This window comes from Lepisma saccharinum, chromosome 7 (assembly GCF_977018435.1).
Source record: "Lepisma saccharinum chromosome 7, izLepSacc3.1, whole genome shotgun sequence".
Taxonomy (NCBI): domain Eukaryota; kingdom Metazoa; phylum Arthropoda; class Insecta; order Zygentoma; family Lepismatidae; genus Lepisma; species Lepisma saccharinum.
In genome coordinates, this window is record NC_139235.1 from 34,815,459 (window position 1) to 34,840,148 (window position 24,690).

Below are 24,690 nucleotides of genomic sequence, written 5' to 3' on the forward strand. Positions count from 1 at the left end.
TAACATTTAACTGCCTGACGGTTGAAAATTCAGCCGCCACATTATTTTGGGATAGATTTCTAAAAGTCGCTATAAGTTCAAAACTACTGCATCTTTTTTAAATTCTACAAGCAAGAATGAGTAAAAATCAACATTTTAAGCAACGTCCAACAATTAAGGATTCTGGGGACCTGGGGGCAAAGGCCCGATTGTCGAAATTCACCCTGATCATGTGTTAGCACACACCAGCGATTAACGTGCAATTTCTTGAAAACTATATTTCAGTTCTGTCTTTTTTGTTATTTAGTTTACACCTAAAGGTATTATATACTTGAATTACAAAACAATACAAAAACAAGCACAATTCAAAAAAACTATATGTTACTATGTGATAAATTAAAGATAAAAGGCTATAACTCCTCAACCACTGCATCTTTTTGAACAATTTAAATTCAGAATTCAAATGCAGAACGTAGACCCTCTAGAGTTTTGTCCCACTAATAAATGGACTTACATGTGGTAGGGTCCACGTTCCATTCTCTTCTTGCAAGCTGCTTAACATGTGTTACTGATTTGAACTCTGCTAACCATAGCACACACTGTACCTTTCGTTGTGGAGTCCACATGTTGACTGTTAGGCGTACGCTGCTAGACCTGCCAGAGATCGTCACATTGAACATTTTTGCGCATGTGCGATCCATAAGACTCAGTGCAGACCTTGAAATGGCGACGATCAAACCTCTGGGATATTTTCAATCGATTGAACATTTACCCAACAACATAAAATGTATAGTTCTTTCTTTATAAGCATATGTTTTTGTACACCTCTAGCCCGGACACCCTGTATATACATACTTAATATAATCAGAACAGCTTACCTCTGTCTTTTCCAGCTGCAAACGCAGAGCATTCTTCTCTGTTGTCAAAGTTTCCAGCAGGCTCTGCTTCTGGACCAGGGTCTGCGTGAGAGCATGGAGACGAGACTCCAATTCTCCTCCAGCCGGAGAGAGAGGCCGTGTCGACAGCTGGGTTCTCAACTTGGTCAACTCGGCTTCTCTCTCCCTGACACGTGTGGCAAGAAGGCCTCGCTGCCGTGATAACTCATCTCTCACACATGCCAACTCCTGAAAAGAAAAGCAAATGTTGTACATGAGGATAATTCATGAAACCAATTTTGAAAGAAGGAATACCTTCACTTAATATTGAAAATTATACCTCAAACTATAACGGTACATTGTCACGTACCATTATAAGTATATTATATTGCTCATCATATTATTTGCTTTTAAGCATATAAGCTTAGTAAAAACAGTTATTTTGGTAATATAAAACCTAAACTTCATTGATGTTGTTGTAATTTTCTTTGATTTATGACTTATACGAAAAATTAAACATCAACACAAATTCATAATTGGGAAAAGAGAGATGCGGTAGTATACGTATAAATACGGAGAAACTAGTACTCACAAACCCAATTCCAAAATAGCTGATAAACTGAACAAACACAAACGGTACTTCCTCTCCCCCCTTGATAACCCAGGTGTATACGATGCAGAGTGTGAATGCAAGGCTCATTACATCGGCAGGTCCATCAGATCTGTCAATGAAAGAATCCAACAGCACCAAGCAGATAAAAAAGCCCAAGCCACTACTGGTCTTACTAAACATATCAAATACAATATCCATAAAATTCAAAAGGTTCAAGTCAAACACACTGCCCACATGCTCGTAGACACCAAAATCAAGGAAACGCACACCATAATGCACTTCCCGCACGGGCTAAACATCGATAGCGGGCAAGCGCACCACACTTGGATATCCCTACTACAACAGTTATCGCCCGGAAATAGCAGACGGCACAAACCCAGACGCACAGTTAACAGTGCACCTAGCAGCAGCCAGAGAACTACGAACAAAAGACGCATGCCAAGCAACAGTACAGCAAGTTCCAACGAGGATGGTGGCAGTGGCCACTGAAATTAATCGAAAAAGAAGAAAAAACAGCTTCGCGGATAAAAGTGAGTACTAGTTTCTCCGTATTTATCAACACAAAGTTTGTTAATGATCGAAATTGAATATTACAAGAATTATCGCTTACGGTACTTAAACATACAGAGTTACTTTAAGTACTTACAATTGCAATGCATTAAGCATAAAAACATCGATAGTATAATATTTGGCAAATTTTGCAAGAAAATTTGGGTTTGTACACATGCGTGTGCTAATTTGGAAGCAAGTATAACCAAAATAAACCTGTTTTCAGTAGAAATTAGTCATAAATTTGTCAATTTGATCAAAAAGTGACTTATTTCATCCTACACATGATATACATTGTTTATATATATCAACCCTTCTCATGGGAAAAATCTATAAAATACGGGAAAACCTTTTTCCCACCGAGGGTACAAATATTTGATCAAACAATTTTATGGTGTAAATTAAATAAAAACCTAAGCATAGATGATAATATATCAATTTATTGTATTAAATATGCATCACAGTAAAAATTATAACAAAATGTGGTAAAATAATATTTCGTACAAGAAAAATTATAAAACTTTACATTCTGTAACTATAGTGAAAAAGTATCGCATTTGGAAACACTGAGGAGAGCAAATGAAAAGATGGCAGATATAATGACATCGCATCTTGTCATGATGACAAAATATGATCAAATATGTGGTTTGAAGTCATACTAAACGATTGGAAGTAGCAAAAAAGTTGCATATGATGCCCAGACTTATGTTATAACTTAAATTTCAGCATAATATGTGTACATTTTGTCACAATATCAATTTGATGACAAAGGCAAGATGTTCGAATTTGGAACAGGAGATTGTGTTCTTGTGAAGTCAAGATAAGTATCCTTGATCATTCCTTGTAAGTGGAAACTGTCACATTACTAATAAAATAGTGGCTTTGAGTGTCAAGGAATCAAAGTAGTGCAATTATTGCGTTTGAAACTGGCAAATCTTACAAGAAATTTCATAATTCTTCATGGCTGTATTTCAAGCTGTGGATTTGAGCTGTTCCTCATATTAATCGACAAAAGTGATAATATTTTTACAGGCTAAATCATATTACAAGACCTGTAACCTAAATGAAGTAAAGACATTTACTAAAAGTAATACAAATTTGTATGTTTAAATCTAATTTGTAAAAAAAATCTGAAGTAGTTTCATAATGTAAATTGGATATATAACTGATTCATACCTATGTGAATGAAATATGATTTGTATATGTAGAAGATAAGTTATTGATGATTTGATTTATTATTGTCTTTAGTATATTACAGATAGTTATCAATTTGTACATATATATATATATATATTGAATTTGTTGAATGAATTATATACATATTTAAAATATATTATTTAATCAATTCATTCCCATACTCTTGATGAAGTCAAGCTCCTGCTGTTGCTTTTAGATTAAACCAGGACATCTGAACCATAGCATTTTGGTTTTGGTCATAAGTTTAATTTTGAGATTCATATTTTGAGTTTCAAACATGGTGGTTGATCATAAGTTATAAACTAGATTATTATGAGGCACAAGTTCTAGCAATTGTAATTGAAAGGTTATAAGTTATTTTATGAGACTCATGTGCTATCAACTGAGATATGATATAAAACGATACAATACATACAGGAGTAGACAAATACAGGTTGCACAGATGCCACCTGAAAACTGTATCATGTGTAACATTGAATCAGAATAATAAACATTCCATTATAAATGTTTTCACTGTTGCTAGTCAAATCTAAAATCTACAGCAATATGGTACAGTTGGCCATATAATATGATATATTGCATAGTTACCGGTATTTATGTTGTTACCAGTTGAGTCTCTGGAGCAAGAATTAATTACTTCTAATTCAATCTTGTATTTGTTAACTTTAATACATTAGATGTTTTATGATCACATTTCAAAATGTGTAGATTTAACTTAGTTGAATTAATGGCTTTCTTAGACCATATTTGAAAAAAAAAAAATGCTGGCTCCTGAATTATTTTTTCTACCTCTGATTATATATACAGTACCTGCCCAAATTATATCATATTCAACTTTTCTGAGAATAACGTTTTGGGGACTTACCCGATCTCTATGAAATTTTCACAGCACTTTGAACTGTCTATTGTGTTACCGTAGCCAGACAGCGTGGTGTGCAATGGTAAGAAGCAGAATTGATTTTTTCGCTGATTTTCCATCTTTTTTTAATCTTCATTTTAGAAGTATTTTTCTATTTCAATCTGTAATTGTTTTGCTGAAGTGTATTATAATAATCACTTCAGTGATGTGTAAAACAAAGCAAGCGTTCGATCTCACCAAGGCGCAACAAGATGCGATTGTGGCAGGCCATCGCCAAGGGAGGACTAAGAAGGAGCTGGAAGCAGTTTTCAATCAGCCAGTTGGCTGTGAGCAAACTTCTGAAGCAGTGGTGGGTCCACGGAGGATACGTGAAGAAGAAGAAGACAGGGAGACCACGCATCACAAGACTGTGTCGCAGATAGAAACATACTGCGCTTGTCTCGGGAGAATCCCCGACTTACTGCAGTGGATATTGGATGGGAATTAGTGAGTCCAGGACATCACCAGCCATTCATACAGACGATACACAAAAGGCTGAAGGCTGCCGGACTGAATGGATGTCTGCTAGTTGAGAAACCGCTTGTCTCCGAGAAGAATAAGAAGGCACATGTCGATTGGGTCAAGGCACATCTGAACTGGACTCGTTGTGAGTGGAATACCGTAATCTGGAGTGACGAATAGAAGTATCTACTGTTCGAGACTGACGGCATAGAGTGGGTACGACGTCCTACAGGCACCAGATTTCACAAAAGTATCAGCTTCCTACAGTCAAACCCGGTGGTGGATCAGTCATGGTGTGGGGGTGCTTCTCTTCCCTTGGCACTGGCCCCCTGGAACACATCAATGGAATCATGGATCGGCATGTTTACAAGAACATCCTGCAAAATACCATGCTGCCGTGGGCACGTCGCAGCATGGGCAGAAGATGGGTTTTCCAACAAGACAATGACCCTAAGCACTGATTGAAGGATGTCACGGGATGGTTCGCACAGCACAGAGTGCCAGTTATGGAGTGGCCCAGCCAAAAATCCTGATCTGAACCCGATAGAACATCTCTGGGAGGAGCTCAGTCGACGTCTCCGAGGCACCAGAGCCACTTCTGCAGATGAGAAATTCAGACAGCTGAAGGAGAAGTGGGAGAAGATCGACCCATCTGTCATCCATACTCTCCTCGATTCCATGCCATGTAGATGCCAAGCTGTGACTGATAGCAAGAGATTTCCTACTAAGTATTAACTGATTGTTCATGTTGAGTTGTTAGAGCACAGCAGAGTAGGCATAGTAGGCTAATTTTCAGTGTAATAATGATGACTAGTTTTTTGCTGCTTTGCCCAAAATGACAAAATAAATTCTGTAAAATTTGAAAATGAGTTTTCAATTCTGTATACCTGTTTCAACTGTGTGATATACCTCACTAATAATATGTAGAAATTAGCAGATGAATTGAAGTAGGTTCAAATAAGTTGTCCTCATAAAACCAAAATATGATATAATTTGGGTACATATGTACCTAGTCATATCATACATTCTGTTAAAAAGTTTAGACAGGGATGGCAACACTGGTTGGCAAGGTAACCCTGCAATGTTGGATCAAACAACAACCAGTATCATTGTGTGTTAGACTGTGGTAGCGGAAAGGTGAATTTCACTGCAAGTCGAATGTAGTGGGGTGTATACGAGAACTGTGTGGCAGTAATCGCAAAGTTGGCAAATCGCTATCGGACATTTTCAACTCCCTGAAAAAGCTGAATATCAGCAGGATGTTTGTGCATGGGACCATCAACAGATACTGTGACACAGGGACAATTGAGGACCGCCCCAGGAAAGGTAGACCTTGCAGCATGAGGAGCTAGAAGCTCGTGAAAGCAGTGGCGGCGCGGATTCGATGAAATCCTGTCAGGAAACAAGCAGTAATGGCTCGAGAGCTGAACATTTCGAAAATGTCGATGTCGTGTGTGCTCCGAAGTGACCTAGAACTCCATGCTTATCGGCGAAGTACTGGTCACTTCCTCACTCCACAGCTCCACTCCAGAGGGAGCAGAAAACAAAAAGACTCCTTCAGCGTTACGCAAATGGTGGCTACAGGAGGACCGCCCCAGTGCATTTCACGGACGAAAAACATTTTCATGATTGAAGAGTCTTACAATCCTCAAAATGATCGTGTTTCTGCTACGACATCACACGAAGCTTGTGAAGCTACGGATCCTCAGAGAACATCATCCCGCCTCAGTGATGGTTTGGTGGGGGGTTTTGTACGATGACACAACTGAAACTGTGTGAAAACATCTGCAATAGTGTACCAAGCAACAGTGTTGGAGCCACTTCTGAAATCGTTGACCTGCACCTTGTTCAACAATGAGCCGTGGAACTTCCAGCAGGACTCAGCACCGGCCCACAAGGCAAAGACCACACAGGAGTGGCTTCAGAGGAAGGTGCCTCATTTCATTGCTTCGGCTGATTGGCCCTCTGGCAGCCTTGATCTCAGTCCATTGGACTACAGGTTGCGGTCCGTTTCGGAGAGCATGGTCTGTAGGAAGAGGCACCCAAACCTTGCAAGTCTCAAGTGTTCTCTTGTGAAGGCAGTGGTGGACTCCCCCCCCCCGAGACCGTGCATGCTTCGATCGATGACTGGCCTCAGAGACTTTGGACCTGTGTGAAGGCTAGAGGTGGCCATTTTGAACAGTGATTGGTGCTCTGTGTTGGCACAGCCTGTACCTTTGTAACATCCAAATATTAATACATTAGCTTGCTCACTGTGCCTGTAGTTCATTATTAACTTTGTAACAGAATTTATGGTATGACTAGGTATATGTAGTGAATGAAAGGAAGGAGGGTCAGAAGGACTAAATAGCAAATTATAAGAAACATGGGAAACTTTAAATGTACATGGCTATGGGCTGTATCTTCAGTTCCAAAAAAAAGATGGTGGGAACAGGAGTGAATGTTCAACCTATCAAATTGCCAGGTCCAAAGTAAACATATATTTGGTATGGAAAAATGGGATTCTCTTGCCAGGCTTGTCAAATATTGTGAGTGTGTGTGTGTGTGTGTGTGTGGAGAGAGGGGCAGTGTGAGAAGGGACAGCTGGGAATGGGGATGAATTGAAATAGGGTTGGTTGTGAAAGTTACCGAGTGGCCTGATTCAGGCCAGGGGATGTTGTGGTTGCCCTTATGGATGACATGTAGGTCCTCTCCCATCTTTCCAGTACTGAGGTGTTGGTACATTGGGATTGTCACTAAAAGAGGTATTTTGACTGTTGGCCTGGACGGCGACAATGAAGTCCAGGATTAAGGTGTAGGAGCGGTGGATGTTTTTCCTAGGTAAAAGCCACCACATATGTTGCAGGTAGAGGATAAATTTGCCACTGGCAGTGTGAATCTGGAGGGCATGGGAAGTGATGGTATGCTTTGCACCTTGCATTTGTTGGGTGAAGGGGCATCACGGACCAGGATGTTTTGGAAGTTCAGGGGGTTGAAAACAACTATGGGGTTTTCAGGATCACTGTGGAGAATGGGGGAGAAAAGAATGTAGGAAGTGTCTGATTTTGTTGAAGTGGGACGACAACTACAAGGGGATGGTGTCAGGTTTCTCGGTGACAGTGTATAAGGCAGCTTGGGATATTTGTTTTGTGACCAGCATAGGGGGGATTAACCACAGTTGACCAAGGCTTGGCATAGGTGTAGGTAGTTGTTCTGTCAGGAATGGGTGAGGTAATGATGCATTATCTGAGGGCCAGGGAGAATGCGATTGCTTTCTTGGTGGGGCACGGTGAGAACCATAAGTACTGCATATGGTTGGTGGGTTTGATGTGGATGGATGTTTTCAAATGATCTTCCTCGATGTGCACGTCCACGTCTAGGAAGGTGATTTAATTGGTGGAGTGGGTCCAGGCAAAGTAGATGGAGTTGAAGTGGTTCAGTTGGTCTAGGAAAGCGGATAGCGATGGTTCTCCATGTGTCCAGTGCATGAAAGTGGAGCCACCAAGGGTTGTTTGAGTTTGTCTATGAAGAGGTTTACATAGGTTGGAGGCCTTTCTTGTGCCTATGGCTGTGGCCTTTGATCTGGAGTTAATGTTTGTTCTCAAACGTGAAGTTGCCACATGTGAGGACAAAGTGGGACCGTGGTATCGATATTGCTGCTGTTGATTTTTTTTTTTAACATTCCTTTTCTGTAACTTTTGGCTAATGACGACACTGATGAGTGATGGAATTGATGAATGGACACTCACAAAGAACACCCATGCCCAGGCCAGGTTTCGAACCTGGGACCCCTGGCATGATAGCACACTTGTGTTAACCACTCTGCTACGTATAGGTATTGACTCAGCCCTAATATTTATTAAAATCTGAGCAGTTACCTCCTTTTGTTGCTGGCAATCTTCTTCCGCCGCCTGCCTCTTCTTCCTCTCCTCCTGAACGGCATCTTGGAGATGCTGCTGGCTTTCGCTTGCTTGCTCCTTCAACATTTCAAGCCGTCTTTCCGTATCCTGGAGTTCCTCCCTTGCCTTTTGCAGTTGAGACGTCACTTGGAGAGCTTCCTCGCGCAGCATGTCCCGCTCTTGCCTGAAAGAAGAATGGAATCCTTAGTTGTATTTACTTTGAAAAATGGAAAAGGAAATAGGTTTGGAGAATGCTTACAGGCTGAAACCAAGTGTTAAGTAATAATTAGGGATGGTCAAATCCAGGTAAAATTTTATCGGACATTCTTATATCCAGATATACGGATTATCTGAATTATCCAAAATGTCCGGATATCTGAATGTGTGCTTTATCGAGACAGTTTCATTGTTTATTCATTTCATATTTCACTGTATGTCTTTTTTACAAAGTCCTCATCAAATCGGTTTTATACAGATAATAGGATTATCTGGATATCCATACTACCTGGAGGTATGGATTATCTGGATATTAATACTATCTGGCATCCAGATATTCAGATTATCTGTTTGAATTCAAAATGGATATCACATACTTTGATATCTGTTATCCGGAATTTGTAGCCATCTATAGTAATAATTCAGTCGTAATTTTAGGAAACACCTATTTGAGTCATTTTCTAAATTTGAATGGTGAGAAGCAATATTATGTGTTGATTCCTGATAGTATTAGAATAATTCTTCCAAAGATACGGGACTTGTACTTTTTTTAATGGATCTTTCAAGTTTGAAGAGCTTTGTTTGTCATTAAATCGACCTATCTCCATCTCTTCTCCTTACCAGTAAAGATTTGATTAGTGGAAACCCAGTATATTTCTTTTAATTACTATAAACACGGCCATAGAGGTGTCACAACACAAATTTCACTTTACTTCACGAAATGTTTTCCCCCACTCCCAAGTAATAAGTGTCTCAAGAACTCAAATACATATTGAATTTCTTCAGTGCCTGTATTCAACCACTCAGATGTGAGTCAATGTGCTAATCACATATCACTCAATTAAAAATGCCACTTGCCTGACATTGATCCTCAAAGTGTTATTATGATATGGAGAATAAGGTTTTAGTTTTGGAATAACTAATTACAAAATGTTCTATTGTCATATTCATGTAAATATTGCTTAAATGTACTGCCAGTACAGGTTTTAGCATTAAAACTGAGAATATATAGAAGTTGGTTCACAGAAGAAACAATATTTATATAAATTAAGGATGGGACAGAGTAATCTGTACTCTATAAGTATCGGCCGATATAAGCATATTGGTGTATCAGTAAAATTACCGATTATTTTACCAATCCAATAATCTGTAAATATCTTATAATTTTGTGCAAAATTCTGTCATCTTGTTACAACTTTATGAATAATCTCCATGCCCGACATTAAAAAAAAAAGTACATGTCCAAATATGCAACTTCTTTTGCACTGCACTCACCTAGAAACAAACATCTATTATGGAGATCAATGAACTATTCAAGTTCTTCAAGGACCATTTGGAATATTATGTTGGATCGGTAAAATATCAGTTATCGGTAGAGGCACATATTTTTCGTAAATATAAAAGCAAAATTTCGGCACAAAAACAGAGTCCATTTTGAGTTCAAAAGTGGCAAATAAAATAAAATTTTGCTGTTATAGCGATGAAAAATTGGAATATAAAATGAGATTGTGGTTTTAAAATTGTGAATATAATCCTAAATTTGATTTTAAAACTGCACTTAGTAAACCATAGAAACATATTCCTTCTAATAGCACATTTATATAGTTACCAGAGTATTAAGTTTATTCCTGTATAAAGGGGTGCATTTTTGCTTCTAAAATATTTACAGCAGCATTAATCAAATTTCCGTGAACTGCATAACTTGCAGGATAATTCAAACTTAAGAAAAGTGTAGTGTCGGTATATAAATGCTAAATTTCATGTTTAAGAATCTATTTCGCATTTTGCAGTTCATTTCGCATCATTTCGTGACAAAACAGGGTAGGAAAATGCACCTCACTCCTTTCAGAAACAAGAAAAATTAACATTACAATGTGCTATTTCACATTTCGTGTACGGAATATGCATCCCTCTAGTTATTTGTATCGGTAAATTTTATATCGGTACCGGCCCATCCCTAATATAAATCAAAAGTTCATATTGCAAAAACATATTTTCAACTTATATATATATATATATATATATATATTTCTTCCATACATCAATTGTGGCAAATTTAATTTCTCCACTTGTTTGAATGCAATATAAAAGTTTCAGTCATCAAAGTTCACTACATTGATATTGATACTTGTGCAAGGCATGTTACATGCGTAATTTACCTTAACTGCTCCAATTCAATGATTGTTGTGTCATCTTCCTCGTCTCGTCGTGTATCTCCTCGCAATTCGCTAATGAGCTTCTCCTTGTCCTGCAGAATCCGCTGAGCCCTGACTCGGTACTGGTCTAGCTCTTGCCGTGCCTCGTTTGTCTCCGCTTTGGTGCGCTCCAGGTGCTGTTGGATCTCTGCATTGTTCGACTGAAGCTGGCTAATCTGCAACTGGACTTTGGTGAGCTCGTCGGACAAGGAGATCCTTTCAGACTCAGCTGCCCTCAGTTTCTCTCTAAGATTGGATACCTCTTCTCGATTGCTTGCGTGCAGTCGCTCCAATTGACCTTCTCTCTCTACGATCCTATCTTGGAGGGCCTGCAGTGCCTGGCTCTGTAGACCGCTTGCATTTGTGGTGTCCTGGAGCAACCTATTGGATTGAAATTATGAAGTTTAAATCAGGAGCTGCAATTATAAAAATAACAAAAAGATTTAAACATTTGAAGAGTGAGCTACGCCTTATTTATTTTGCTGATAAGTTTTATTCATTTGATTATTTTCGCACTAATATGTTTTATTTGTGCAATAGCAAATTGCAGGTCAAGCACAGTTTTTCTTGTGTGAAACATTTCCATACTCCAGGAAAAGTTCTGTTGCCATCTTTCTTCATAAGTTCAAGAGCTGTATTGATTTTAAAATTGGCGGCACAAGCAAGGCATCTTGTTGGGTAAAGATAAAAGAACATATTTTAAATGTTGTTGTCGAATACATATATGGGTTTTGGGCTTTATGTTGATTAAACACAATAAAATGAAGTGTCTTAGTTCCCGGATCTCAACACCACAAGCTGAAGTCCTTTTTGGTTTTAAGAAATTTCTAGAAAAGTCCAGTTTGATAAGACAGTCGGTTATTGAATCGGTTTCTAGAACAACGCTTGGTGAAGAGATAGATTGAAGATTCTGATGAGCTTTATATGGAAAAGTCTATTTATCAAAGAAACGTTCACTGTATTGAACTTGTGTAAGTGACAATAGTGTCATTATATACATGTGTGTGTTCTCAACGATAAAAAAAACAACAAAAAACAGCAAACTTTGAGCAAAATGTACAATCCTTTCATTTTTTGGCATCACACATTCATGTTTCTGCCACTATTGGATAAATACGAAGATGAGAATGAATGGTGATAAAATGAAAGAGATGGAAGGAACAATTACAAACACGCAGGACAGCACACAATGCAAGTCTCATAGAGGAATATACTGGCCATTGGTCCAGACGCCAGAGCCTCGTTAGTCTGCAGAATACAATCCAGGGTGTACTACATGGAAGTAAGGTTGACATTTGGGTGTTTTCAGAGACGGTCACCTCTTACACCCCAACATTACACCCTGAGAGGGCTCAGTGTAACTCTACTGTGTATTGCATGTATATTGGGCAGCTACTGTGATGTAGTAAATCTTGGGCCAGACAAAAAAAAGAACGTCACTGGTGTCACTCTTCTTTGGGACACATTTTGTGGTGAGAAGGAATTTTCAAGATGACAATTTCCCAAAGCGAAAATAAAGTGTGTTCACTTAACAGTGACACAAGATGAGGTTGCTGCTGCAAGAAAAATGAATCTACACCTGATTTTTTTTCTGAGATAAAAAGTATGTTGAATATTGTGTCAATAGCAGTGGAAACAAACCATTGTGAATCAAAATTTTGCCCTTATCAAGCAACTTGCCAATTGAGTCCCACCTTTATTTATGGATTATCAAAAAGCTACAGGGGCGGTGTCACTTCATACTGGGTCTAATGAGACCCATTATATCAAAACAGGTAATGAAATGTGGGCCAATTATTTTGACTACAAGACTAGAAGGTAGCCTAGTGATTGGTGATTTCTGCACATTTATATTTTGTTCTTTTGAATCACTTGTTTTTTTTTACCTCACTTTTCTGCTCCTTTTGGTTAATCACGAAGATCAGGACGAGTGATGATATGATTAAATTGATGAAGGGACACTCACAAAGAACACCCATGCCCTGGACGGTAATTGAATCAGAGATTCCTAGAATCGTAGCATGATGTGCTAACCACTCCACCACAGAGGTCAGTGAGAAATACACAAAGAAATACTTCCACTGAAGCTGTGACTTGAATCCAGATTCTTTAGTGACAAATCAGTCAGTTGACTGCTTAACATTGTTGACCATTAATGTCATGTTTCGTTAACACCTTGGGCATTCCCTGTTGCATCCATGATTCGTGGTTTCATTACCAAAAAGGACCCAACAACATGATGGTTAAGAAAGGTAGCAGAGATTGGTGCATAAAGCAACATAAACTTCTTGGTTTATGTTTGGCCTGCCACAACATTGTACCACAAATGTTACTAGTGTAAGCACACACCCGATTATTAGTATTCTCTCAACAACTAGAAGCTATTGAAAAGTTTGAACCAAATTTGGGTGGCCACTCTAGGACCATGATAAAATTCAAATATAATTCCCAGTTTTCAAGACAAACTTTCCAAAAATTCAAGAGTGCATGCAGGATGATTTCTCTAGTTCAACCTTACGTATTACCACCTGTGACCACTCACACACAAATATATTAACAGTATATAAAATAATGTGTGTTTCCAACGTATCCTAAAATTCTAATTCAATTAAACAATATGTATATTTACAATATTTAATTTAAGGTGCAGAGTTTACAGTTGGCATTTCACATACTCAGACTCTAAATACGTCTAGAAACACAAGTAAATAATGTTAGGGGGTATATTAATCTATGAAAAATTGTTAATTGTAAAAGAATTTCAACCTCAAATTTATCTGATCAACTTCAAGACATCTTATCTTGCAATAATCTTCCGTCTGTCCGATAGACTGTTCTGTAAAGGACACTAACCAAGTAAACAGTTTGAGAGAATTCTGCTTTATTCCCATGCAGTTTCTACTCCATCCTCGAAAAAAAATAAAAGCTAAACTGTGATAACTTGCCTCATGGCATTTACAAATAAGTACAAGTTCAAAAGTTGCATTTTTTCATGTCTACGGAGGAAAAAATCGTGCAATTTCCCAGAGCATAATTCACGCATACTTCCTGGAATTCAAGAAATTCCTGGTCAGTAGCCACCCTGAAATGGTATATTGGAAATTACATTGTTTTTGCATGTTTCCGCTTTACCTTTCATTCTCAGACTGGAGACTTTGTATCCTTTCCTGAGCCGAAGCAAGCTGTTGCCATGTCTCCTGTAACTGACCCTCCACTTGCACAATGTGCTTCTCCTTCTCTTGTATGCGTGCTTCTGCAGATGACACACGTGAAAGGACTTTCTGGAACGCCTGCTCCTGGGCTATGAACTTCTCTTCTTGCATGTCCAACTGCTGCTTCAGGTCTCTGGATTCTGTTTAATGAAGGAAACAAGCAAGACATGTAATATCTCATATCTGGAAGGAAACACGTGTATCTTAAAATCTGGTGAAAGTTCAAAAATAGGTCCGTATCAATTCTTTGTGCACCGGCGAAAGTGTTCGAGTCCATCCTATACAATCGCATTTGTAATCATGTAAAATGTTTCTTAACCTTTAGGAGACCAAGCCCATTTCACTAGGTAAGTCACTTGGGACCGGGCCAATTTTTAACAAAATGCAGAGTTTCGTTTAGATGACTGTAGATCGGAGGCTAATTGCCCTACAGAGATGAATAATATACCGTTGTACGCGGAATGAACCATAGAATCGGACTATATAAAATGTATGCACATTGAGCATATCCATGGAGGGAAAGGATGGGGGGGGGGCAGAACCCAGAAAATTCCAAAATTTCTGAAAAAAGAAAGGGTTGCCCCCTCCCCCCTGGACAACAAAGTACCAGACATTGTCAAAATCCCTCCCCTCCTACCAGGAAAATTCTTTCGAAATTTCCAGCAATCAGCAATGACACTTTCCCCAACTCGAGGTTCAAGCAGATTATTGTTGTAGAAAAAAACAACCTACGTTCGTACCAACGCTATTTCATCACAAAGAAAGCTGCCATTTTCCCACCTTTTTTATGGACCACTAAGACCTGCAAGAGTCCTTACGGTGCAATATGTGTGTTAACAATAATATGCAAGATAAAAATCGTAATTCCAGCAAATATTAGCGACGTTATGACGTCATAACTACGAACATGACCAACTATCTTTATAAAGATACTTGGGCAGTTGGGATTTACAGGCAACTATCTTTTAAAATATTGTTGGTCTCTTAAAGGTTAAGTGACAATCAACATGGTTTCTTGCCAATACGTAGATCAACACAAACAAATCTGATAAATTTTGTCCAGGATATACATGATGTGTTCCACAAGAGACTTAGTGTACATGCAATATATATATAGATTTCGCAAATGCTTTTGACAGAATTAATCATAATATCCTTCTGAGAAAACTTGGCAGTTTTGGGTTTTCCACACAATATATTTTTTTCTTTTAAAACCTTACATTATTAATCAATAACAATATGTAACTTATAAACAAGCAAAATCCTTTATTTATCATGTTAAATCTGGGGTTCCACAGGGTTCAAATCTACTCTTTGCTGGCTGGCTGGCTGGCTCCCTAGCCTTCTTTAAACCCGAAGGTTCATGGCTGCAGCAACACAGGCCTTCCATCTTTCCCTATCTTGAGCAAGTTCTATATACTCCTTTCCATCCCTACCGATTTCCCTTAGGTCCATCTCAACGTTGTCCCTCCATCTTCGTCTTGGCCTTCCTACAGGTCTCTTACCATCAGGTTTCCCAACAAGAATCCTGTAAACTCCTCTTTCCTCTCCCATTCGTGCCACATGGCCTGCCCACCTAAGTCTTCTTGATTTAATTATTCTAATAATATCTGGACATGAATACAAATTATGTAGTTCTAAATTATGTAACCTTCTCCACTCACCTGTCTCCTCATCCCTTTTAGGTCCAAAGATTTTCCTAAGGATCTTATTTTCAAATACTCTCAATTTATGTTCCTCTTTCAATGTACGGGACCAAGTTTCACACCCATATAATACCACAGGCAAAATTACTGTTTTGTATATTAACTTTTAGTTTCTTAGATATTAAACGAGAAGACAAAAGTTTATGAAGAGAGAAGTAACATGCATTTCCTGAATTAAGCCTACTTTTTATTTCCTCTTTAATATAATTTTCGTTTGTTAATATTACTCCTAAGTATTTGAATTTGGAAACTGGTTCAAACGAGTTGTTATCAATAATTAGATTTTGATTATTACCTAACACTTGGTTTCGGCCTGTAAGCATACATTTAGTTTTCTCTTTGTTAACTTCCAAACCTATCTCTTTAGCAGTTTTGAAAAATATTTTAGCATTATTCTTAATTGTATTCCCATCGTCCCCCAGTAAGTCTACATCATCTGCATATGCTAACAACTGAGTCACACCATTTAATTTTAGTCCTTCGTTAGTTTCTTTTACCTTCCTTACAGCATATTCTAAGGCAAAATTAAAGAGCAATGGAGATAATGCATCTCCTTGTTTTAACCCATCATGAATTGTAAATTTGTCAGACATATTATTACCCACACGAATTTTACTTTCTGTTTCACTTGTGCATATTTTTATCATACTAACAAGCTTCTTAGGTATTCCAAACTCTACTAATATATTATATAATTTATCTCTTTTGACCGAATCATATGCTTTTTTGAAATCAATGAATAGCTGATGGACATTTTGATTATATTCCCACTTTTTTTCAAGTGTCTGTCTGATGTGAAAAATTTGATCTGTAGTTGATCTGTTACGTTTAAATCCACATTGATAATCACCTATAATTTCATTAGCATATGGGGTTAGTCTTGTTAAAAGAACGTTAGATAATATTTTATATGTTGTTGAGAGTAGAGAAATTCCACGGTAATTATTGCAGTTCATTTTATCACTTTCTTAAACACAGGAACAATTATGGATTCTTTCCACTGTTGAGGGATTTCTTCTTTATTCCATATTAAACAAATTAATTTATGAATTTGACATATTAACGAATTTCCACCATATTTAATTAACTCAGCTGGTATTAAATCAATGCCAGGTGCTTTGTTGTTCTTTAGCCTTTTAATAGCATCTTTAACTTCAGTCAAGTTAGGTTCTGGAACTAAAGGTTCTGCTGTGTGTACTTCATTTACTTCTGATTTATCTCCTACATGAACATTTAAAAGGTCATTAAAGTAGTTCTTCCATCTATTTAGAATATCGCTTGGGTCAGCTAGAAAATCACCGTCTTTATCTTTTATCAAGTTTACCTTAGGTTGCCACCCCTTTCTAAACTCATTTACACCTTTATATAAATCTCTGATATTTTTATTTTTGCTGTTTGTTTCAATTTCGTTAATTTTGCTTTTCAAGTAATCTCTTTTTTTATACTTCTAAACGTGCGGTTAACTTCTCGCTTTATTCTATTATAATCGTTTAGATTTGTATCATCAGAGTTATTTAACTCTTTGCAATATATATAAATGATCTACCAGGTACAATCAAATTTTCCAAGTATTTAATGTACTCAGATGATGTTAAAATATATAGAGAAGTTAGATATATTACGGATACTAGGAAATTACAGACTGATATAAACATGGCTCATAGGTGGAGTGTAGAGAATGATCTCAGGTTTAACATTAAGAAATGTTCCTATATGATATTTAACAGACCAAGAAATAATGTGCAAAACGATAATATGACGTTGTCGCCATAAGTGTCGATTTGGTTGTGAGAATTCAGAGTAGATGGCATCAGCTTACTGCTGATTACAGTTTTAGCTTTGTAGTAAATCAGTGATATTTGTGTATGTTCGAGGTGAGGGGCAAATTGAGAAAAGAAAAAAAAACTTTTTACTTGGTATTGATCAAAAGATCAATTAGGAGACAAAAGTGTGAAGATGAAATTTGTTTGCTGTGAATGTTATTCGCATGTTGTTTTGGTGTCATGGGTCAACAATAGGTCCATGACACACATTATTGAATGTGAAATCAGATTGTTCACGCATTTTGCAACAGTGGGAGTGGTGGCGGAATGCGGGAAGTTTTGTTATACGGTGTTGGAAGGAAGCAAAAAGAAGCTTGGTACAAGGAAGACGAAGAAGATGGTTGCGGGAGTTTAGCGAGTCAAAAGAAAAGGATTGGCTGGAGTGTCTTACGTGTGGGTACAAGTCCACAGCTACCCCAACATGGAATACAGACATAAGGAAATTGTTTCAGGTAGTATTTCTGTGGGAAGTGTAACAGCGGAGAGTGGAAAAAAAGTGAATTTCCCTGTCTGGCTTGTCCACCCCAGCCCCACCCACGGGATTGTAAGTACAAAGCTTTACCTTTCAAATCTCTCGAGAGTAATTTCAGTTTGAAACTCGGTAGTACTATTGCATGCGATACGTCGTATATAGCTAGCTTAACGTGTGTCGTTTCGAGCAAGAAAAAGTTGCGTTCGAACCTTTCAGATCTCGTGCAGACAACAAAGGAAAGCACGACGCCATTTGCAAAAAAGTTGCAAATAATCTGTAATTAAGAAAAATTACACATTTGCGTCGCTGCACTGGTCTTTTAAGCACTCAATACGATGATGTGAACATTACTTATCAGTATATACTGAAATATATGGTAATTTGGTAGATGTCACGTGACTTTAAAAAATGCTAATTAAATAGCATGTATGTTCGGTATTTTGATCTCTTCCACCTGTGGCATGCTAATACATTATAAACAAGTATTTGAAAAAAAATTGTTGAATTTATGGTAAATTTGAAATCCTTCCAATTTTTCTTAGTTCAGACATACGAGATGCGTGGAGGGCAGTGGTAGTTGTAAATAAAGTATAATAGTTAGAACTAAATTTCTGGACACATCTGATGTTAAATCGCACATGTTGGAATAATTGTGCCAAAGGACCAACACTTTTTTTCTTTGTACGAGTGATTTTTTTGTGGTTATTTGAATAAAACCATTCTATACATTACCATTGAGTTACCATTTCACCTGTGATAATTGTCCTATAGTGATAGAACATTGCGTAAAAAAAGTGTTCTAATGTGAAGTTCTCTTGCAGCAGGGGGAAGCTCATGTTCTAGTCGGTTATAAATAAATGATTGGTGCTGGGAAGTACATTCACTTTGTTCTGTGCAAATTTCATAAATGATAAGGGGCATGTCAGGAAGAATTGATCATTCATGGTGATGTCAAACTGAATAAAATGCAAGTGGGGGTTTACTACATTTAGCACCCTGTTTGATTTTGTCAGTTTGAATTTGTGACTAGTATACACCATGACTAACTTCTTTTGGTACTTAACACCTCGGTCAGCTATTCTGTGTTGAGGGGTGTTCAAGAATTGGCATCCTGACTAAAGTTAATCGACTAGCCTTTGATATTTTGCTTCCATATACAAGAACAATTTGCTAGAGTTGAGTCTTACTTACTTACTTCCTCTAGTCCCCTTCTGCCATCATAGCGTAGGGTTGGTTGCCCCGATCCATCTCCTCCATTCCTGTCTTTCTCATCATTCTCTTCATTATATTTATTGTCTTATTCCTTTCTCTTCCAATCTTTTCCATTCTGTTTTCAAACATTATCCTTGGTCTTCCTTTACCTCTCCTACCTTGCACCTTTACTTCTAGAATTTGCTTTACCTTTTTTTCTTCATTCATTCTGAATACATGTCCCCACCACTTTAGCTGTCTCTTTTCAATTGTTTTCTCTAGCGACTCCTGTTCCACTTCTCTTCTTATTCTTTCATTCCTCACTTTATCTCTCCTAGTCTTATTAACAGCTCTTCTCAGGTATTTCATTTCACTAGCCTGAATTTTACTCAGATGTTTATCTTGAAGTGGTAAACTGTCCATTCCATATGTTAATGTAGGGACCAATACTGATTTGTATAGCTGCATTTTTGTCTTTACTGCCACTTCTTTCTTTCCCATTATTGTTTTACTGAACTGATAATATACTGTATTTGCTTTTCTTTACCTATTTAGGATTTCTTCATCACACCTACGATCACTTGTTATGATGGTTTGTAAATATTCATATTCATCTACTTCCTCCAAGTTCTCGTTTCCATATCTAATTGCTATTTCATGATATTTTTCTCCTTTTGCCACCTGCATAACTTTACTTTTCTTAATATTAATCTTCATCCCTTTTCTCGCAAGTTCTTCTCCCCATTCTACTTCAACGCTAGAGTTGAGTCAATTATAGTAAATCAAAGGTGTATAAGTAGTCATACCCCCAAAAATTATTCGAGGGACGTATAAGACCAAAAAAATACATAGCACAATATATTAGTGGCATTTTTCTCGTTTTGGATTTTTTTTTTTTTTTTTGGTAGAATCTGTTATACGTGATTTTCAACACAATTTCATATCTGTGAGCCTCCAGTTTTGCTCCTAGCGCTGTAGGCGAGACTCGCAAAAGACCAGGTAGATCTGTTGTAATTTGCTGAAGTTTATTTTGGGGATACTTTGGCATAAGAGTTGTGGTGCGGGTGGATAGCAAGGCGAACACACCGTCTCAATAAGTATGTTATCAATGGTGAATATGTAAAAAGAGTGTATTCCATTAAAGACCTAGGAGTAATTATTATGTATAAGATGACCTTCAATGAGCATATTTCTTCCATTACCAAGAATGTCTACAAGAAACATGGATTTCTAATAAGAAATGCTAAAAGTTTAAATGATATATGCTCTGTATGGGCACCAACCTATAACTCCCAGAAAAATATGATTGAACGTATACAGAAAAAAAATCTGAGATTTTTGTAATATAAGAAGCATCAAATATCACCAATGATACTTAAAATACCATATAATGATTTGTTAAATGAATTTGATTTGATAAACCTGTCAAATAGATGTGAAATTCCTCAACAAATGTATCTGTATAAAATAATAAATGGATATATTGATAGTAGTACTATATATGAAATAATATGGTTTCATGTGAGACAGGGTCATTTACGTAATAGACATTTACTTACTCCTGAGAACAGAAATGTATAAAAGTTCTTAAATACAAAAAATGACCCTTCAATATAACAAGATCTCCGTTTGGTGGACTTGGATTTTGGTATGACACAGGCCAAATTTATGAATATGTTAATCCTAAATAATGGATTTGTCACATCAAAGTTTGTTGTAATGAAATATAGTACCCGTGTTTGTGATACCGTTTTGTGTGATTCAGGTGAAATGGGTAAATATCTGAAAATGTTTGTTGTCAGTTAAGTAATAAACCTATTCTGTCACCAAACAGGGTTATTACAAACGATTGGAGCGGTTTCATGACTTTTCTGTATCTATAATATTTGACATATTGCCATGAAATTTTACAGTAATGTAGAAAAACTCAAAAAGTTTTCTTCTCTTGCAGGAATGTTTTGGATTTCTGTCGGGAGAGTGCACCACTGAGCAGTGAGTACAGATGGCGACAGGCGGTGAGAAAGCTTATGCTGTGCTGGAATTTCATGCATATCAGTCGGTCAAAACAGCGCAACGATGTTTTAGAACAATGTTCAAGAAAGATGCACTGAGTGCCAACTCCATTCGGTGATGGTATGCACAGTTTACAACTACGGGATGCCTCTGTAAGGGGGAATCAACAGGTCAGCCTCCAGTGAGTGAAGAAACTGTTGAGCGCATGCGAGCGAGTTACACACGTATCCCACAGAAGTCGACGAATAGAGCAAGCAGAGAGCTGAACACTCCACAACCAACCGTTTGGAATATCCTATGGAAACGATTGCAACAGAAGCCTTACCGCTTACAATTGGTACAAGCCCTCACGCCCCATGACGAAGTGGTTCGCAAGGAGTTTGCTACACGAATGCAAGAACTGATGGAAGAGGATGGTTTTTGTGACAAACTTTTTTATAGTGACGAGGCAACATTTCTTTTAAGTAGCACATTGAACAGGCACAATGTGTGCATCTTTCTTGAACATTGTTCTAAAGCGTCGTTGCACTGTTTTGACTGACTGATATGCATGAAATTCCAGCACAGCATAAACTATCTCAAAGCTTGTCACCATATTTACTCACTGCTCAGTGCTGCGCTCTCCTGACATAAATCCAAAACATGCCTAGAAGAGAAGAAAACCTTTTAAGTTTTTCTACACTACCGTAAAATTTCATGGCAATATGTCAAATATTATAGCTACAGCAAACTCATGACACCGCTCCAATCACTTGTAATAACCCTGTATATTATGTTCAGTATGTCTATGTGTATGTATGGGTGTGCGTAAAGGAGAAAGGAGGGGGAATGTATGTGTGTGTGTACAAGTTGTAAATGTAAATGTAATATTATAATACTACCTTCTGTAATTGGAGCCTTGTCTCTGTTGAAGGTAAATAAATAAATAAATATTTTGCTTGTACAAGGGAGGATCACACGAAAAGATACCGGTAACTTAAAGGAAAAAAGTGTATCCCCAGAGATCTCTACAAATAAACCCCATATATGTTAAGGGAACTGCCGCACTGAAAAGATGCAATGAAAGTTTTGTTTGAAGATCCTCTGGAAACAGAAGCAGTTTCTAACTGCTGCTAGAACCTCTTCTTTTAATTGAAACAGTGACCTTGCAGTATTTTTTTTCAGGGGAGATGAAATTATGAAAGTCACTAGGGATTAAGTCAGGGTTGTAGGATGGGTGTTGCAGCGAATTCCAGATGATCTGCGAGAGTCCCTGATAAGCCAAATTCCCTGATATTTTTCAGGGGAGATGAAATTATGAAAGTCACTAGGGATTAAGTCAGGGTTGTAGGATGGGTGTTGCAGCGAATTCCAGATGATCTGCGAGAGTCCCTGATAAGCCAAATTCCCTGATATTCCCCTGTTTTCCAGATGCATAGCAAGTTCTTCGATTGGCTAACAGGATTGGACCTACAATTGAAAGTGATATCTGAACCACTGTGAATTGTGCCTCCACAGGGACTGAACCTGTAGATTACAAGGTAACAAGAGTTCCTCCTTTGTAGGCACTGTTCTTGAGAAGCTCCTGTAGTAAGTGCAAAATACAAAATTAAAAACTAAAATGCATGTTTAAATTAAGTTCCCTGCAATACTACGGCCTAATTCTTCGACATTTTTTGATGGAAATTATGCTTTATTCTGATGAATTGTAAATGTTACTGATTGATAAGATTACATGGGAATGCCTCATGGTACAGCAGAACACAGTGTGTTAAATAGGGCAATTAATTGCTTCCCTTATTATAATGAATTATCTTGGGTAGATCCAACATGCATTTTTATCTTATCACATGTAAACTCTGGCAAGTATTCTTTTTAATGTACCATAAAAAAATTCCTTATGTTGTACTGCCAAAAACATTTTTGTCCACAACACAAACCCACTTTAAAAATACGTCCAAGCTTACACAGTAGTATGTTCCCACTGACACAGCCAAGTAGTAGCATTGGAGTTACAGCTGCTTCTCGCTCCAAGTCTCTCGACCAGATCTGAGGATGACTCGGAGATGGAGTTGAAAGCTTGGACATATTTCTAAAGTGTGTTTTATCATACCGTTTGTGTGTTGTGTGTTGAGAATGGAAATACTTTTATACAATACAACTTTTTAGTGAATTAAAAAAAAAAATCCTCATGCTATGTGTCAATAATTTTGTGGTATTACAGCTCGCAACACATTGGATGGAAAATTTGGTTGGGGTTTTACAAAAGTCACTGTACAAAAAGAACTCATTTAGAATACTGGATATTTATGTACGTGGTTTTACTCTTAGCATTTCATTGACCTTACGAAATTCAGGCATGTTGTCATAACGCAAATCTAGAGGTTTTGTAATCATAGTTATTAGTAGAGCCCGGAAGTTTGGCAAAATGCCTCTTTTTATCTACTGCATATATTGATAATTTTTTCCCGGATATACGTTTCTTATGTTGTTTCGAATGTTTTAGAAGCCTTTTCATTTTGCCTATTTGGAACCTCAATGCCTATTTTTAATTATAATGCCTTTTTTGCCTTTTTCAATGAAATTTGACAATTTTTTTTTTTTTTAAAAAATGTCTATATAAATTATTTTTCTCCCAAAAAACGTTGTTGGCATTTATTTTTCTTCCGTTTATTATGTGAATAATTTTCGCCTTATTTAAGTAATATTGAACTCACGCATGTTTCAACATTGCTGAAGGAGAAAAGTGTGAGAAAAAAGTATTTCATGCCGAGTTAGGATATTGCTTTTGGTTAACATTTCCTTGTGCATGATTGACTGCTGAAGTGGACAGGTTGATTTCGAACACAAAGAAGATATTCCTGAAATCTCCCTCTCGAACCCGAAAATTTGAGGAAGTTGCGCCTGAGCTTAGTTTACCTCCGCAACCAATCTTGACGAGATGGAGAACCTGGATATCAGCAGCTATATATTATGCTAACAACCTTGATCAGGTGATCGATGCTCTTCCAGAAAATGAAGCAGCTTCAATTCGTGAAGTGAAAAAACTCCTGTGCTATTCAAGTTTATTCTTTGCACATTATGGTGCATTGCCAGAGACAATTACAATTATAGCATCCATGAAAATCTACGAGGCATCTATGCAGCAGATGATGGAAGTGCCAGGAGAAAAGGGGTCAGCTGTTGCGGAAAAGTGCAAACGGGTAGTGAGTGCAAATGAGGACTTGAAACAACTGAAAACAATTTGTGATATTCTAAAAGGTGAAAATGCTGTTACCGAAATGAGTCCAGCTACATTAGCTTGTTTTATGTATGCTCCAATAACTTCTGTCGAAGTAGAAAGATCATTTTCTACTATGAAAAACATTCTCTCTGACAGACGACTATCAATGAATGTTGAGAACTTTAAAAAAAAAACCTTGTAGTTATGTG

General features: G+C 37.5%; 1 protein-coding gene across 2 annotated transcripts in view; it reads right to left on the minus strand.

Annotated features, from left to right (window-relative positions):
- The window catches only part of LOC145989803 (golgin subfamily A member 5-like), a 53,833-nt gene that overhangs the window by 9,640 nt on the left and 19,503 nt on the right, over window positions 1–24,690 (minus strand). For both annotated transcript variants that reach the window (XM_083125156.1, XM_083125155.1), the window contains exons 5-8: window positions 13,995–14,214; window positions 10,827–11,243; window positions 8,431–8,635; window positions 858–1,103 (exon numbers count right to left, since the gene is read on the minus strand). In XM_083125156.1, the coding sequence (XP_082981282.1) occupies window positions 858–1,103; window positions 8,431–8,635; window positions 10,827–11,243; window positions 13,995–14,214 (1,088 nt within the window). The remainder of the gene's footprint in view (window positions 1–857; window positions 1,104–8,430; window positions 8,636–10,826; window positions 11,244–13,994; window positions 14,215–24,690) is intronic.